This window comes from Uloborus diversus, chromosome 4 (assembly GCF_026930045.1).
Source record: "Uloborus diversus isolate 005 chromosome 4, Udiv.v.3.1, whole genome shotgun sequence".
Classification (NCBI taxonomy): Eukaryota; Metazoa; Arthropoda; class Arachnida; order Araneae; family Uloboridae; genus Uloborus; species Uloborus diversus.
Window position 1 is genome coordinate 42,048,758 of NC_072734.1, and position 18,979 is coordinate 42,067,736.

General features: G+C 32.6%; 1 protein-coding gene across 1 annotated transcript in view; it reads left to right on the top strand.

Annotated features, from left to right (window-relative positions):
• Window positions 1-18,979, top strand: part of LOC129219728 (uncharacterized) — a 54,013-nt gene that overhangs the window by 23,646 nt on the left and 11,388 nt on the right. Inside the window, exon 5 of the mRNA XM_054854016.1 lies at window positions 2,600-2,806. Within this exon, the coding sequence (XP_054709991.1) occupies window positions 2,600-2,806 (207 nt within the window). The remainder of the gene's footprint in view (window positions 1-2,599; window positions 2,807-18,979) is intronic.

Here is an 18,979-nt window from a genome sequence, read left to right on the forward strand (position 1 = left end):
TTATTTTAGTTAAAGTAGAATGACTTGATTTTTCTGAAGTTCTAGCTAAAATGTTCTGAGTATAATGTTAAATTCTTAGTTCAAGTTATTTTTTATCATTAAAAAAAGAAGTGTATTTATACCTTACAAAAACATCGTGATCGTGTCCCATATGAATAGTTGGTCGTGCAGCACTCATGGAACAAAACTTGGATAAAAAAGTTTAAAATAAAAATATTTTAATACGAAATTCCCTCTGAATAGTCTGCTAAAAATAGCAGAGTTTTAAAAACAAATATTTGCTTGGGAAACTAGTACATCAATAATTAAAAAAAAGGGAATTTAATCGTCTGATCGAAAATTAAAGTATTGAATACTAAGGAAAAAGTGCATATTTAAAGAATAGTTATTAGTTTAATTCAAATGTGTACTACATAAAGGAATAGTATCATTAATAAAAAGTTGAAATCAGAACTTAATAAATTTAAAACTAAAAGAATTTTTAATTAAACTTTAGGTTTTTATTACATATTCATGTAACATGGAACAATTAATCACTTTAGGTGTGATGATTGGGAAAGCAATTTGTAAAATCACTGCTTCTTCTCATTCTAGTGCAATAATGCGCATGTTGCAGCAGAATATTTTTTTTTTTTGCTTTTATAGAACGCGAGTTCGTATTAATCAACAACTGATTTCAGAAATGCATTGAGCAGAGTTTTCCCACATCCCTAAGTTGTTCTTTGATAGTATGATGCATAGCATACTTCAAAATGACGTTTGTCAATACGAGACCATATTTAATAAGCTGTGGTATGAAACATCATTCAATAATGATAAAGGTGAAAAAACAACGTAAATAAAGCACAAAGGATGTTCATAAATAGGGCTATCTTTAAAAAACTGTAAAACTAAACCCAACAAATTTTTAATTTTTCCTTTTGTCCTTCATATTTTTCATAGGAACCAATCATGGAATCGGAGCCCAGTGATATTGGAGAAAATACAGCACATAGCTATTTCAAGACTACAATAGAGCCTCTTCATCAGGGCAAAAAGCTCACCAACACAACCAGAAGTTGCGAGAGAACTGACAACAACCAGGTGGACACCGGTATTTATACCAAAGAGGGCCAACCAATAAGATAACGGTGCTTGAGAGACGTTTAGTCTGTCCAACGTCTGAAAGAGCACGAAAACTATGTTAAACATAAAGAACTTGCTCGTTCTTCCATCGCTCAGCACTGTTGGACTTCTAGTCACTGTTTTGATTTTTCATCTGCAAAGATTATTTGTAAATGTTCTTCGGTTTATGATCTCGATTTCTGGAAAACTTACTATATTTGGAAAAAAAATTTTTCATTCTCTTGTCAATGATTTTTCCAGCACTCCGTTTTTTCATGATATTTGGAAGCAATTACTATAATTGCCTTTCCTGTTTCTTTGGTGTTGTGCACTCTTTTTGTCTCCTGGCTTCTGATTGGTTGTCTCTTCTCTTGCTTTGAGCCCGGAGTGTACATGCTGTTCGCTGATTGGTTTTTTTGATGTCTTGTTCCTGTGTTCTTATTGGTTGGCCATCTTCTGTATAAATACCGGTGTCCACTTGGTTGTTGTCATTTCTCTCGCAACTTCTGGTTGTGTTGGTGAGCTTTTTGCACTGATGAAGAGGCTCCATTGTAGCCTTGAAATAGCTATATGCTGTATTTTCTCCAATATTTGTGCTTTATTTACGTTGTTTTTTCACCTTAATCATATTGTAGCGCAAAGCTTATATGATAATTTTTCATCATTCAATAATGATCAAATGTATGAGCTAGTTTTCATAGTTATTATTCTAAGATAAGTTGCAAAAGTTTTGATTTGGCAAATGCTTACAAAAACCAGGTAATTAATACTGAGCAAGAGGATTTAAACTGCAATAAAATTTTAGAAGAGAAAATAATGTGAAATAAAATAGTTTGGCCTTGGCCTTCACGGGCTAGGCCATTTTTTTTAATATTTGGTAATGATGGACTGCATCTAGTACATAAAAGTTCAGACTTTTCAATTAAATTTAACACATATTAGGGTGTAGTTTCTTTCACGAGCAATATTGAAATGCTGTATTTCGTTGTGCACTTTATATGTTTTAACGCTAATAAAGACTCAAACAATAAACTACAGATGACTTAAAGGAAACGGAAGACGTTGAGCAGTCAAATATTTCAAATAGCACAATGTTTTTAACATTTTGGATTAAAAGTCCCGAGATTTCCAACAAAGTTTGAGAAACAAAAGTAAAGAAAAAAAAATTCTTACGAAGTTGATAAATTTGTAAAATAACGTTTTTTAGAAACATAGTTGGCCCTTTTCAACCTCGATATTTGTTGCGTTAAGGTTAAGGAACATATTCGACTGTAATACAATTGATTGAATTCGATTTGATAGACCTCTACCTACTAAATAGCGCTACCAGAAAAGGAAATTTCTTACCACGCTACTGTTAGATAGATTTAATAAAACAGAACACAATCGAGTTGAATATGCAGTTAAAGTTGAATGATTTACCATTAGCTTAAGATGCAAATCGTCTGAAATTCAAGGAATTTGAGATTGAAAGGTCATATCATTCCATTTCCAGGTGCAAGTGACTGCTGTTCCCTCATCGGCGGAGAAGAAGGAAATCAAATCTTTGGTCATTCCTGTACCGACCGCTGGAAATCCCGACGAAACAGAGGATGTGTGGAGGGTGCAGGGACAAAAGGAAGAGCCCCTTTTCCGACCACTCCAGAACAGTCAGAAGACAACGTGGGCAGCCATGACGAGAGCGAAAAACAGTCAACAAAAGGTAAGAAAAATTTCTGAAGTACGATCAAAAAGTAGACTCATTGAATTTCATCAGGCGGCATTAAATTGCACCCCAGCCCCACCTCAAAAGAAAAAAAAAAACATCTTAAATTAGCAATGACATAAAATTTGAACCATGAAACCCTTATGAGGTATTCACAACTCCAACGAACTATAGGGGGCACTGCAGTCACTGTCTAATGGCCGACTTAAAAACTAAAACAAACGCATGTGGTAACGAAGAAAATGCTAAAAGTGTTGTGATTTTTGTTCATATGTATGATATTTTTCGCTTTATTCTTTTTAAATTAATTTTCAAAGTCCTGTGGATATTCTGGCCCACATAGAAAGAAATGAGAATTCAAGAAGCATTACTAAACATCAAAGATTAATGCAAACTACGTAGTTCGTAGTTCTAAGCAGCTATTTCCATTATGTTGAATTCGATATTTATCAATTCTTGATAAAACTAAATAATAATTGTCGCCTGACAAGAACAACAATTAATGCTAGAAAATTCAATATGACATTGCAAATTATTATCGAAAGAAGATGATACTTCTTTGCCTTGCTTGGCTAGCGCTTTTTGCATTTGTTGCTGAGTTATTTCTCTCGAATTCCCGAATCGGTTAATTTAAAATTTTTCTGTTTCGATTTTTCTAATTTCTGAGTTACGATTTAATTATGTCAAGTTATGCAAATCATCTACAGAATTCTTACGGATATATGGTGGTAGTTTTCTTTTCAGTTGATTGACCATTATTTCTTTTTACTTATCTAATTCTGTAATCTTACTACCATTTTATTCCACTCATGATAAAAATTAAAAATGGTTTAACTAAAAACGCGAAATCTCGCCAAGGCTACTTTGCTTGCACAATACTAAAACTACAACCCTAAACAAATTTGGCGAAGCCTTTCAGCTGAGAATAGAAGGAATAAAGTAAATTCTTTCTCGGTGAAACATTTTTCATTTTGTTCTACGATAACATATTAAAGAAAATATTTTGCATACCGTCCATTCCAACTAAATGCTGCTGTAAAAGATGGTTAGTTAAATTAATTTAAAATAAAAAAAAAACTCATATTCTTACAAATTCATACAAAACAATAAAATTTTTTGCCTTGTATAACGTTATCCAAGTTTGTTAATCCAGTTTTCGCTTTCACCATTTTCAATCAACTCATATTTTAGAAGGAAATAAGGAAAACTAACATTATTTTGAGAAGCTCGAGAATACTACTAAGGGACGAATTAATTTCTGTAGCTGAAAGCAAACTAAGACTCATCGATTGCGTTAATAAATACTCAGAACAAACTGCCTGTGTTTACGTCAACAGACACACGTGGAACGCAACGTGGCAATGTTTTAGTTTCATCGGCAGTTTTGTAAATCACCGCAAGGTAGCGTATTCGAGCGCTGGAGTTCCGAATTCTACATATGTGGGATGAAATCAATTTATGGTCAGTCAGGTATGGGAAATAATGAACCTACGGCATTGTTGGCGTTCGTCTTTGGACGAGTCAGCTTCAAAACCGGTTAAAAACGAGAAGAGAAAATTGCTATGGTCAAGCTCTTGAAAATTGAGACGACTGAAAACTCGCATCAAACACCCCCCAAAAGAAGCCTATAGTGTAAGTCTTGGTTTGCGAATCACATTTACTGTTCTCCCTTTTTTTCAGGAATTCGACGTTTTACTTTTCCGCTAAAAGCCATTAATGCTGAGAAGCTCTATACAGTGTATGTTCGAGTAACTACCTTCCTAAGCAGAATTTTGGGAAAAATAATGTTCACTTATAGATAATATAAGTTCATTTTCAAATTCTGATCGAGTAACGCTCCTGACGTCATCAACAATGAAACTCATGCCAAGGCATGATAATTTGAGAGCATGTTTTGGTAATATTTAACATGCAGAGAAAGGCTTTATTGTGACAAGGCTGAACTAGATCTGGTAACTGAACTGTTTTACTGTTAAAACGGTCATTTCAGGGAAATGAAGAAACGAAAAAGTGGTCAACAATGAAGGGTATCTACTGGAGTTTTATGTTAACCCACGGGAGTTAGGGTTAAAATTTCAACTATCAAACTATCACCAAACAGGCAATGTCTTCGCTCTAATGTAAAAACAATTTTCACCCGTCATATCTTGACGGGGGATTTTCTAGATAAAAAATAATAACGAGTTCTCATTAAACAATATTAATGAAAATTATGATTCTGAGTAGTAAATTAAACTGTAATAAGTTTCCGAGATTAATTTAGGTTTGTAAATAAAATTTCCAAAGTTTTTGCAATTTGAGAACAATGAAAATAATGTTGACAGCTTCCTCCTTACGCAGCGTAGTGAACACTGACGAAGTTTTTAAAAATTATTATTAAGGGTTAAAAGTTTTTCAAAGATAAATTGGCAACAGCAATTTCCTTAAACACAATTCCAAAGAAGAAACGACTAGAAAGTGTTTGCGTTCGTCCACTAGTTTGACAGTTACTGAGTTGCTCTGTCCTGTTTTCCTCCCCCTCCCAAAACCCCACTGCAGCTGATTTATAAAACTTCTTTCAGTATTTAAAAAATAATGGTTCACATTAAGAAAATTTTTTTTCAATGGTTATGTACAAAATTCAACACTTTTTATCGATATTATGATTTTCTGAAAATGAAGGTCTTTAAGTTGTCATTCCCTACTCTTCCACATCAAAAAGCAGATGGCTAAAATGTCTTGTAAGCACGTGCATACTCAAGAATTATTATGCTTTCCTATTTTCAAAGGTGAGTGTCGTCAATTTAGCATTAATATTTAGATTAATCTATTTCTCCTAGAACAGAGTACATTGAATCTTTTGTAATCTTTAGAGATAATCATTTATTTATACATTAAAGAAAGTCGTGAAGAGTTGAGGGTTAGCAAAAGCAAATTCTCTTGTTTTTTATATCCAAGCAAAAACATTTTGATTAGTCAGAACAAAGAGCTGCGTAGTAACCCGCTGCTGACATTTGGATAAACATTACAATGGCGCATATTAAAAATCTTTTTTTTTCTCTCTGTTAGATTTTTTTCATTTCGATTAATAACAGAAATTATCCATTTATATTTAACACAATAGCTTATATTTAATTATTTAAACAAATATTGTATGAGAAATTTCGATCTTTTGTTTGTAACTAGATGCTCATGGAAGGCATAGCAAAGGTTACCAAAAAAATAAAAAATAAAAATAAATAAATAAAATAAAATAAAATCCTATTATCCTAGAAAATCTTCGAAAGAATTACCTTCTTAACTACCTAAAATTGCTTCGTAAGAATTTCGCTCTGACTGCTTAAAGGCCCCAGAATGTGCTAAGTCTAACATCTCAAATAATGATAAAATTTAATTTCCGTGCCATAATTGATAAAACATTATTCACAACAGTAAAACATTTTTTGTTACTTTTTTTATATAAAAATATCATCCAACATTTTCTACCACTTTTTGTTTCTAAATTTAGCACTTAAAGTAGATTTACATTTGACAACCATACTAAAGATCAGAGCAGTTTCATTAAATTCATCGAAGGAAGTTTAAAAAGTCTTCTGGTTTCACAAAAGCAATTTTTTTTTGGATGCAAAATTTGAGAAAACTTTCGCTTTTTTATTACAAGCATTAAATTTCAAAATATGTTCGGATTTGATTTATCGGTTTGAATTAAACAAAACATCCCCATATTTGTCTATGCGTAAGAACCAAACAAACAAAAAACTATGTCTAATTTTATCTTAACTAATCGAAAGAAGACTAACCATTGTGTCCGAGAAGAAAAAGAGTAAATATTGCAATAAACAAGAAGTTCCGTCCAGAACTAAAACAGCCTACTTTCCCGTATACCAACATCGACTTTCTAGTATCTCATCAATATTCTCAAAATTAGCAAATATCAAAATTATTTTGAACATAACTTTTTAACAATTCAACCTGATTTATAGAAATAAAATACGCCTTGCTCATCTGAAGAAAAAGATACGTAAAAAATAAAATAAATAAATAAATAAGAGAACAAATTATGTAGTAGAACCTTTTAAAAAAGCAGCTAATATGTTTTTATCCATTAAAAAAATCTTAATTTGCTTTCAAAAAGAAAAAAAAAGAATGACAAACAATAAACTCATTAAAATAAATACATTTTGTCAAAAAAAAAAAAAAAAAAAAATACCGGGGGAAAAACAGGGTTTGTTTTTACCCTGTTGGCAAAGAATGATTTTAAAAGATGAATAAATGTACTTTCAAAATAAACAAAAAGCAATAGATTGTCATCTTCAAGTAATATTTTTTTTTTGTAGAAAAAAAAATTCTTGAGCATATCTTTATATATAAGCATAAAAGACTCCAAATTTTTCAGCCAAACACTGAATACATAACCTTTAGCTTGAAAATAAGAACAAATCTTATTAACAATAATTAGTTTAAAGTAAAAACCATGGCTTCGGAGGCAGTCTCATTTTGGGGTTAAGAGTCAGATTCTGTAGTTGAAGGTTTTTAATTCAAAGACTCAGAGTCAGATTTGGTCATTTTCCCAAACTGTCCTCGAATCTGTCAATATTTGTGGAGTCGGAGTCAAAAATTCTAATTTTCCAAGAGTCGGAGTCAGTCATTTTTCCTCCGGGTCTAAATTTTTGCCGAAGCGTAGAAGAGTAGGAGTCCGACTAATTTTCGGGTACAGGAGTTAGAGTCGACTGCTCTAAAATTCTAGGAGTCGGAAGTTAGTAATCAAGAGCTATTTCCAACAAATTCGCTTGAAGTAAATCCGCCTTTAAATTTGGAATTTATATTAAATTTTAGTTTTCCCGTAGGCGCTAATGTTAAAGGATTTAAATTGGGAATTAAAACTATGTAGTTGCCGAACTCCAAGAAAATACTTAATGAATATGCTATTAAATTGATTTTAAACATTTAAAATTACCAATCAGGAGGAAAATAAAAATAGATTCATTTTTTTTTCGGAAATCACAAATGTAGGATTTGTTTTCTAGTCTAGAGCAGCTGCCTGCTTCTTCTACGAATAAATTTTACTACTTCTTAAACAGTAAAACATTTTAGCAAGTTTTACTAAATTTTTGGGACAATTGAGGATAATTTGTTTGTTGTTTTTTCTGCTGAAGCTTTTTCTGCTTAAGCCCGGTGGAAGTTTAATCATTAACCATCCCTTATGATTTTTTTTAATGATATTTTAAAATATATTTCTCATGATTCGAGCAGAAGTTGAAATCTAAATCACATATTTTAAAGCGATTTTAAAAATCATGCATTTTAGGGATAATTTTTATGTGATTTTATAATATTCTCAGTTTAACGCACGTAATCCACTTAGTTACAATTGAAAAATTCTTTGGATTAATGTGTTATTGATCAAACATAAAAAGTATTTACGATGTTTTTGTTTGTGTAAATAAAGCATATGTCTAGACAATAACACCAAGTCTAGACAAGTAAACATGTTACTTCCGTCATTTCCATGACGATAATTAATGTTATTTCCTGAAATACTTCCTCAAATTTTCTTAAGCTGTCCGGTTAATGTTTTCAAGAAGTCTGGGATCCTCTAACTTCTAAATTGAGAATATAACAGAAGTTACAGAATCTTCAAGATTCAGCAGGCAAGATGTTATTTGTCGAGAATTGAAAACTTTCTTATTACTGATTTATCAACGTTGGTTTTAATTTGTATCTAATGGGGTTGTTTCCTTCAGTCAAAAGTACTACTTTTTGTCACTAAAATTGATAGAATAAGCAAAAAAATAAAATAAAATAACATGGACTCAGAAAATACTTTCATTTTCCCAACAGTTATTTTTTAATTAATTTTTGAAAATGTCCGATTCTTCAAACAAGGCGCGGTCTTTTATGACGCCACAAGTGATGCATTATGGCGCATCTTTCTACAGCATTTCCACGTTATGATAATCAAGAAGCGAACTACAATTGCGCTCTACGCTTGCTATCAACCATATCGTTGCCAATGTACGTGAGTAAAGATGCGAATTAAATATTTTTCTCCGTGAATGGCAACACTGAATGGCATTTCATCATTTGTGATGTCACACGACAGAAACGTAAACAATGAAAGCGCACCGATTTAAGTAATATTTTTTAAAATATTAAACTAAAAGAAATTACTTAAAAAAATGTTCAGATTCTATGTTTTTAAGCATGTTCTTTCCGAAAAAATTACTTTTAAAATTTTGGAAACTACCCCATTTTCTAAGTTAGAACAAAAGATGTAAAGGTTTCTAAATTAGCAAAAATTCTAGGCTAAACTCAATTCAAGCACGTAGCTACAGAGCAAAATGATACTGGAGACCATGAATTTTCAAAAGCTCTCTCAAACGTAAAAAATGGCCGTGTTGTTATGCTCCGGAGCTATCTAGCACATATAGCTGTGAAATTTAAAACAAGGTAGCTTGATAATTTTTTAAAAATATTAAACTTAAAGAAATTATTTAAAAAATTGTCAGATCCTATATTTTTAAGCATGCTCTTTCAGAAAAAAATACTTTTAAAATTTTGGAAACGACCCCATTTTAATAGTCGCAACTACCAAGTTTTGAATAGTGACAAATCTTTCAGAGAAAAATTGATATCGCTTCCCATGTTTCCCGTTACCCTCAAACCAGGGTAATGTGTAACATGGAATGTGGAAGCTATACCACACACCCAGTGTAATAAATTTGAAAACATTTAATAAATTTATAAATTAATAAAAATGAAATAATTAGCAATCGAACGAGCATACTAAGACATTTTTGGCGCATGAATTATTTTTACTCTTACAAATTATTTGTACATTTTTCAAGGTAACAGCAAAAATGTAATTGTTGAATATAAGTGACAATCAATGTCTATTGTGATAGCAGAATAGTTTTCATGAAAATGATAGCTAAACAACTGATAGTAAAGAAGCTGGTTACTGCTTCTTAAAAATATTTTTACTCGAAACGATGGTTTAATTTCGTGTTTTTCTAATTGAAACGCTTATTAGATGGTTTCGTTTATAGAGTTTACTTTCCTAAAAGTGTGGGTAATTTACTGAAAACATCAACATCTAAATTAATTGAAACCAGTTAGCATTTCATTCATATTCTCTGACTTCTGATCATTATTACCATTATTAAAAATAACAAGGGTTAGCATTCTTCAACAAATATCTTCAAAAATTGTTCCAGAAACCCAAGATGTTGATTACTTTTAATTTTCAAACAATTAGTCATAGAATGTAGTAAACATCCAAGTTTCACGGGAGAATAAAGCTTGAACCTTAAGAAATTAACCTCTGTAGAAAATGCTTGAGGCTTAGAATTTTGTATGCTCCAGAACAAATTATTTTAATAATAAACCACAGAGATTATCTTACAATCGACCTATTATTTCCTACTGAAAGATAATGTCCAACAGAAACTCGATTATGTTTTTGTTTCATTTATTGTTCTGAATAGATGTTATCTTCCAATTATTCATTAGGACCCAAGGTCTAGAAATTTAATTACAAACAACCGATCTCAATCAGACCTTTCTTATTTGCGTCAAGCTGCGATTATTTCTCCGATAATGCGCTTAGCCAACTGCCTTTTCTGTTGTCAAGGCAACCGACGATGAGTTTTGCAATTGTTTCAGCAATAGATTAATCCCGCCAACGTTACGGACATTTTCAAATAATAAAAATAATGAAAGTTTGAGAGAGGCTTGGAAGGATGGAAGTTTTCCTATACCCTGACATGATTGAGGGCGTGTTAATTAACTGCGGCTATGTAGTGGAGGATTGAGATTATTCCATAATTACTAAGTGGTGAAATTTGTGATGAAAATTTGTTCATCACAAGCTGCTAAGAGTTGTGTTGAGCGGTTGACATTTAAACGTTTTAATTAAGTGATTATTATTCAAAAGATTTAGATTAAATAAATATTCCGTGTATGCTAAGGTATTGAGATTTACTCGAAAACTACATCTTAACCAAACTCTGTGTGTAACCTAACAAATTTTGCTTAGCCTAAATATTATTTTTCTAATGCTTAGCACACACAAAATATCTATGAATTTTTTTCTTTAATTTCAACATAGTCTTCATAATTTAAGACATGTACTCTATAAATGGGACTAGCCTAACCTGGCAGCATTGTGAAGACTACGCAGATCCTAATCACAGCATTACGACTCTATCGGGTTAGGTTTGCTATAAATAGATCTTAAGAGAAAAAGAAATGCTTTTCAAAGTTGTTACAAGCTTGTTTTACTTTTTTTTTCAAAGAAACCTTCATTCATGATTTAATTGTTATAAATTATTTTATTGTGGGTATATGATCATTGTTATGTGGAAACTCTTATAGCAATTAGCTTTATGTTCACTATTATTATTTTTTGTTTTTGTCAACGATTAAAAATTTTGTCCCAACCAAACTGACACCGAGACTAAACAAGTTTTATGGAAACTTTCAAAATAGATAAAGACACTAAAAGAAAGATTAAGAGAAACAAGATTTTAGGCCATAATAGTAAAAATAGCGAACGAAACATTTTATTTCAAATTAAAGAAGTAAGCTAAACGGTAAAAGAAAACTATCCCCATGCATTAAAAAAATGTTTTGGCTGAGATAGTGTGTGTGTGGCTGTCCCATGTCCAGGAAAAAGAGATCACATAGCACCTACAGCCTTAACGTGGTACAAAATCCCTCTTTGGATGCCGGAGATTCATAGCTCGGAATGTTTTTTTTTTAAATCTGATTCTTCGCATCAATTGCCTATTAAGGGGATGAAAGATTTCTCACAGCCCTTAGCATTATATGTCGAAAGAGCTTTTCTTCTGCACGAGATACAGTTTGTTCCAATTTTCTAAGTTAGAACAAAAGATGTAAAGGTTTCTAAATTAGCAAAAATTCTAGGCTAAACTGAATTCGAGCACGGAGCTACAAAGCAAAATGATACTGGAGACCATGCATTTTCAAAAGTTTTCTCAAACGTAAAAAACGGCCGTGTTGCTATGCTCCGGAGCTATCTCGCACATATAGCTGTGAAATTTAAAACAAGGTAGCTTGATTTCTAGGGGAGGGTTGCTCTTCGAACATTCTTTTAAAATTAATTTTGAAATGCGTGCTTCATCAAGGCTGTTTTTTTCTGCGGATGAAAGACGGACGTTCATATTGTTCTAATAATAATGAGCTCTTTCATTTATTTTTATTATCTACGGGATGGGAAACGGGATTTTCATTTCATTCTAATAATAGCGCATATTTTAATCTAATTTTCCTAGCAGACGATTTAAATCTTTGCGGACCAAAAAGGGTGGCGAAGCAATTTTAGGAGGTTAGGGAGCAGTAGATAGCAGGAGCCCCTTAACTCTATATACGTGGTACGCGCATATATATATATATATATATATATATATATATATATATATATATATATATATATATATATATATATATATATATATAAGAAAAAAAAATTTCGCCTTCAAAACCAAATATTCCTATTCTTCTACGACATATTTAGTTAAGTATACTACATAAAGACCGAATACTGCTTAGTTACTGCATTCCTTTATGCTATAATTATAGTTTAAAAGCAGATCTTCTGAAAAACTTTCTGAGTTGTGTGAAAACTTTTTTCATCTTCATTTTTCTAGTTTCTCAAGTGATAAAGAAGATAAGCATGCCGCAAAATAAATAAAATGAAGTGATTTAGGGACTCTTTTTTTTTTCATCTCATATTAAATCGCCTTTCTTACGCTGAACCGTTTTTCTAGGCATATCGTGATATTCGTTGCTGAACGAAAAAAAAAGCATAATTGCTTTTTTTTTCGTTTTCATGAAAATTCAGCACATTTAGAAGATATTGTGTTTGATGAATTATTTTACTGCTTTGGTATGATACAATATCTTTTCCAAAAATCATAATAATAATGATAATGATTATTTGCCAATTGGAATTATATTTGCTGATTCGTATTAGTTCTATTGTCACTGTGATACAGATTATAAAATAAAACTAAGCATCGGTTATTTCCGAAGCGACTGGAGGTTAAAGTTTTAGAGTCCTGAATCAAAGCTTTAATTATTCAGTAAATATGAAAGACACACCTTCTACGACGAGTAAAAGACTACACACAACTTAATCAGCTTAAATTCTTAACAAATTAAAAAATAAGATTTTTTCAGCTGTTGAAGTAAGAACATACTCCACATGTTAATTTCGCCTTGCACACACGACATATATTTCGCTAACCGTGTGAGCAAAACTAAATTATTTTTACACTAAACATGATTTGAAATTGAATCTTTATATGTTATCCCCCAGAGTTGAAGAATATCCCTGCTTAATAGAATAAAACTACTCTTTACATTAAAATCTAGCTGTAAGAATGTATTTTGAAAGCATTACAATAGACCGAAACCTTGCTCAGATACTTAACAAAAGTGCTTCCTAGCGCCAGACATTTATTTTAATTTAATAATCTAAGAAATTAAGCAAGATTTTCCGTCAGAAAATTTGCTTTTGTTAAAAGTTTGAGACATTAATTATTTTACTCCCGAAGGGTTTTGAAAAGATATTTATTCGGAAGGAGAACACAAGTTTAAGTTATGCGAGTTTCTGAAACAACGGTAGAATTTGTATCACTTTCGAATCTTATATATAATTATTTACTTCAACTTCGTTTTTACCAGTAATTGCTATTTTGAAACTTATCCAACAAATAGAAACTTAAGCGAAAAAGAACTAATTGATGATGAAATGTTCATTTTCCTTGACTATCAGGAATTCAAATTTGTCCATCAACGAGATCTAGCTTTGAAAACTGAAAGTGAGAATAAATTTGAGGTTTTTTCAGGGTTTTCTCTGCCCGTTTTTTTATGTTCGTAAATTAAATAAAACTGCTAATTTTTTAATGTTTGTTCTTATTTTCGAGTTTGAGTAATACAAATTATTTTAAATCATTAACGTTTTACTTCGACATATTTTCCTGTGTATTTTTGGTTCTTCGTATTGCCCTTCGACGTGCACCCTATTTCTCTTTCGAGTGCTTTACCTACGGCTTTTCCGATCACTTCCTGCAGTCCTTTAGCACCCTTCTAGTCGTTCAAGTGCCTAAAAAAGCAGGAAAATTTTCGTTTTTATGTTGTATTTTTTTTCTTCCAATTATCGTGCTAATTTTCACACTTGGTTCAGAAAAATCATTTTCGGAAACTTTTATATCATAAATTAATTATGAATGCAAGAGGGGGGACCCAAAAGTAACCGGATTTTTGTTCTAAAATATTTATTTATTATTTCATTCACAAAATTTCTTTTGTCTCTTTCAAAGTGTTCATCCTTAGATGTAATACACTTGCTAATTCTTTTTTTCCCACTGTTAGAAGCTCCCCTGGAGTTCTTTAGCTTTGACCATGTTCAGTGCCAGTTGCGAAGCAGTTTAAAATCTCTACATCATCAAAACGCTTCGATTTCAGAATTTTTTTCATCCTCGGGAACAGAAAAAGATCACAGGGGGCTAGGTCTGGCGAATACGGGGGTCGAGGAACGACTGGCCACCCCTGAGAGGCCACGTATCGGTTAATAGTGAAGACTAAGTGTACGGGAGCGTTATCATGGTGAAAGATCCATTCTTCTGATCGCCCGTGCGAGCACCAACTCACTCTTGTTTCTTCTAAAGTTTCGTCAATCGTAAAACGACGACTCTCGTTGATTTTTTGGCGGATTTTTTCAACGGTTTCATCATTTCGAGACGTTGGAGGGCACTCAGAGCGAGCATGATCTTCAACATTCATGCTACCCACGTTTAAAGCGCCTAAACCCCTAGAAAACTTGTGTACGGCTCATAGCATCGTTGTTGAAAGCTTTTTGAAGCGTTTGGTAAGTTATTCCGTTGCCGACTTTTAGAGCAGGAAGCAAAATTTCAAGCTTACAGTTAGTTCTTTTAAATCTGACATAATGATTTCGCAGGCGGAAAGCAACAACACCTGAGAAAACCAACACTACGATCAGACGTTATAAACTAAACTGACGCCACTTGCACAGCTGGTTTGTAAAGGTCTCTACTTGAGCCATCTAGCTGGAGAACACTCTACTAGATCTAGGATTGGCATCGCACCATTAGTCCGGTTTCTTTTGGGTCCCCCTCGTATTGTTGTTTATATTCAAGCATCTTTTAAAACATCGAAAAAACTAAAAGAATATTTAACACAACGAATATTTAACACTTAAATATCTTTTTTTAAAATTATTTTTTTTTGACGTGATTAAATAATACGAACATTGAAACTCAGTATGCCCGAAAGTTTATTTTTAAATCCATCTTTGACGTAGTGCAAATTTCAACGAAAATAAATTTTGCTCAAAAGCAATCGTTTTTATCATTCCTGGACGACAAAGAAACCGTAAAATGCCTTAATTCAAAATGGCTATTTTCCTTGCTCTTTAAAAGGGCACAATAAAATGACAAACGCAGCAGGAGTCCGTTTGTCATTTTATTTGCCATATGCTCGATCATGGAAAAGAAAGAAGATCTTCTAAGACACTAAACTACATCCGAGATATTACGGACATATTTATACCGAAAATGCCAGGAGAGTTTGTATATTTGTCAAGACTATACTTTTTCAAGTGATGAAGAAGTATAAAGTTAACGCTAAAACAGTTTGGATATAAAAACCATCTATTTCATCTTAGAACAATACGAAAACGTACAATAACTTTATGATTAGTTACAAAACCAACGAAGGTTTTTATAAATAATACAGAAACATATCTCAATTTTGTCCTACAATTTGGCAACACTTTCTTGAACACGAAGCTCTGATGTCATCAGGACTGACATCAACAACGACGAACAAAACCACGCCCTTCATTATTATTCCCAACGGAATTATGAACCTTGGTTTCGGATCTCGAAGTAACGACTTAATTGGATAGCATTACCATCATTAAATGAAGCAGCAACCGAGGAATTTCTAAAAATAACCGTCCCGGGAAGTTTCGCGGTAAATGAACCCATCCGTTTCTCAACGGGCGTACTTTAAATAGAACACAAGTACTTTCTGAATCGATACTTTGTTTGGGCCTGAGAGGAAAACCGATTTAGGTGGCTTCGATGAATCGATTTTTAATGTGCCGGAAAGCAGTAAATCAGGTGGTATAAAGGAGAGAAAATGGTTAACGATGAATACTTGAGCTTTAGAAAATTTGCTAGTTTCTGCCTTCGTGTATTAACTTGCTTAGATCGTTTCAAATTGTATTTTGTTAAAACCAGGGGCGTGCACAAGAATTTTGGGTCCCGTCATAATTGTTTTTTTGCGATTCTCTTCATCTTGTTTACACCTATATTCCACCCCTAGTTGAAAAATATTTGGCCCCTTTCAGTCTCGGGCCCGGGCTAACAGGTGCCCCTTCTCACCCCCCCCCCCCCCCCGTGCACGTCCCTGGTTTAAACCGTGCAAGTAAGTTAATGCGGAAATATTGTAATGTATTTGACACGTATCCACCAAACTTCGTAGTTCATTTATTGCGCAATTTTTTTCTAGCATAGAACAGGAGTTCCAAAACTGTTCCAAGTCCTGGCGTCCTTTGAAGAGAAAGAATTTTCTCACGGCACTCTCGTCAATTCTCTATGATGAGGCAATGGGGAAGACAGTCATTGAAATTTTACGAGAATAAAAAGAAATTTTAAGGAAGATTATTACCATAACTTTTAAGGGAGTGCGCCATCGCTCCTGAGGGAGAAGTACACTCCTGTTTGATGATATCTTATTCATGCGTAACATACATAGACACAGACAATCATCATGTTCTATATATTTGTATGACGTTGAAAAAATCAAAGTAATGTGTTAACAGGGTTCCACTTGTTATTTGCGTTTTGAAATAAGACTTTTTAAACTTGTAATATTCGTAACTCCAGAGTTCGAATACGCTACCTTGCGGTGATTAACAATACTAAAGAAAAAGGTAAAACATTCCGTCCCACGTGTTTTCTTTGGAGAAAATTAGAGGCTTCAAAGAGTTTGTGGTGTAATGTAATGTCAGAGGAATAGAAAAGAAAGTTTCCCACAAACACGATGAAATATTTCTGTCATTCATTATGCTTCAAAGCAAGTTATAAGTTACGGCATCTGTTTGTTTTTCCTTTTTCATCCGCCATTAGACAGTGGCTGCAGCGTCCCCTATAGTTTATTGGAGCTGCGAATAGAGGAGCGGCGTCTTTTTCTTTGTTACTTTCTCATTGTAGCAGAACAACTGAAATTATGATAAATAACTAAAGACAGTTTTTTATTTCATTAACTATAAAGATTCAATACCATGAACACATCACGGCCTCCACAAAACGGCACGCCAGCTTGCCGCGGCGCCCACTTTAGGAACCCATGACATAAAATATTATTTCTCTTAAACATTGCCTTCTTAGAAAGAATGCAAGGCATGTAATGGCTGAAGTAGATTTTGAATACGCTGACTTAATCTTACAGGCAAATTTTTTTTTCTACCACAGACTAATTATTTTTCATAGTTTGTACAAAATTTCAATGCAACATGGCTTCTGAAAGGCTAGTTCTGAAGGAACTAGACACAAGATATTTTTTCAGTCACCTTTGTAACCAAGCGCCTGGGAGTTTCCGAACCTATAAATACAATTGGCACTCGCTATAACAATCTTAGCTGTTTGCACGAAATTAGTTGCTATTGCCCAGAGTGTGGGAAAACACTTTATGGTATTGACGTATAATTATATGCTACTTTAGATTATCATTTTATTTTTAAATTTTTGTATAGAGTACAGAAAATATATGAATTTCTTGTAACATTAAAATGATGCATTTAAGAGCAAGATACATTTTGAGAAAGCAAATATTTCTGAAAAAAAAAAAAAAAAAACTTAGATCTCTTTTTCAGTTAGATGTGTTATAAGTTTTTTTTTTTTTTTGAGCAATCACGATTGCTTATTGTTCTCATTTGACTGTTTTGTTTGTTGTCTGTTTACAACTGATGTTAAGCTGATTTTATTTTCCCGCCAGCACCCTCTGCAGCATCACTGTCGACCGGCCGCCTCACGCTGCTGCTCCTCTTGCGAAAACCGTCTCCATGTTGCGTCCATATCTTACACACACACAGACTCCTACACATACACACACTCATGCCTGCACTCAGACACAAACACACATGCCTACACACACACACGCGCTTACATACACACACTCGTGATTGCGAAAAGCATAGTTTGAATTCAAGATGCCAAAAATTTAAATTATAATTATATATATATATATATATATATATATATATATATATATATATATATATATATATATATATATATATATATATATTTTTTTTATTTTTTTTTTTTTTGAGTGTTGGCTTTTTTTAATTTTTTTTTCTGCGTTGAGGCAGGAACCCCTTTTTGCATAAGACCTCTGGTACCCCCCCTCTCACCTAGCTAAAAACATCCCTCAGTTGTTATAACATTTTTCTGGATATCTCAAAAACTGAAAATTCATATCAGCTTACTAAATATGTCAAGTCAACAAAAGCGCCTTTATTACACAGAACAGAGTTTTTTTTAAGGTGCGTGAACATTTATTTTTAAAACAAACGAGTAAATAGGTGTCTGTACTCAAGTATAAATGTCTTTACAAATATTAGCATAATGTGCGTATGTACAATAAAAGACAAATGTAGTTAGTAAACGAAATCTAACACGTCACAATTGTGACAGCCCACCATTTTTGAACCACTAAAACTGCACAAAATCTCAAAAAATACTTATGTACAGTATAAGACACCATTTTTACATATTTAGGTTTGTATTTATTTCACATGCTGGAAATTTAACAGCTCTTTGATGTGCCACTGTATGTTTGCTTCTTTGTCCCATTAGTGATGCAGAAACGAAAACACATTTACAGAAGATTTGAATTGGAGGAGGGGGGGAGGATTTTATTTTTTTGTTAGATGAAATTAATTTTAAGTAGTTTATATAAGAATGTATTTAATTCAATATTGTTTTAGCATTGACGGAAGACATGTAATTATGCAATAGCTTTGATGTAATTAAAATAAAAAATGAGTAACGTTCGTAATAAAAACACAAAAATAAGAATGCTACGTCAACACAAGACAAAAATATATTTTATTTAACAGAATCGCAGAATACC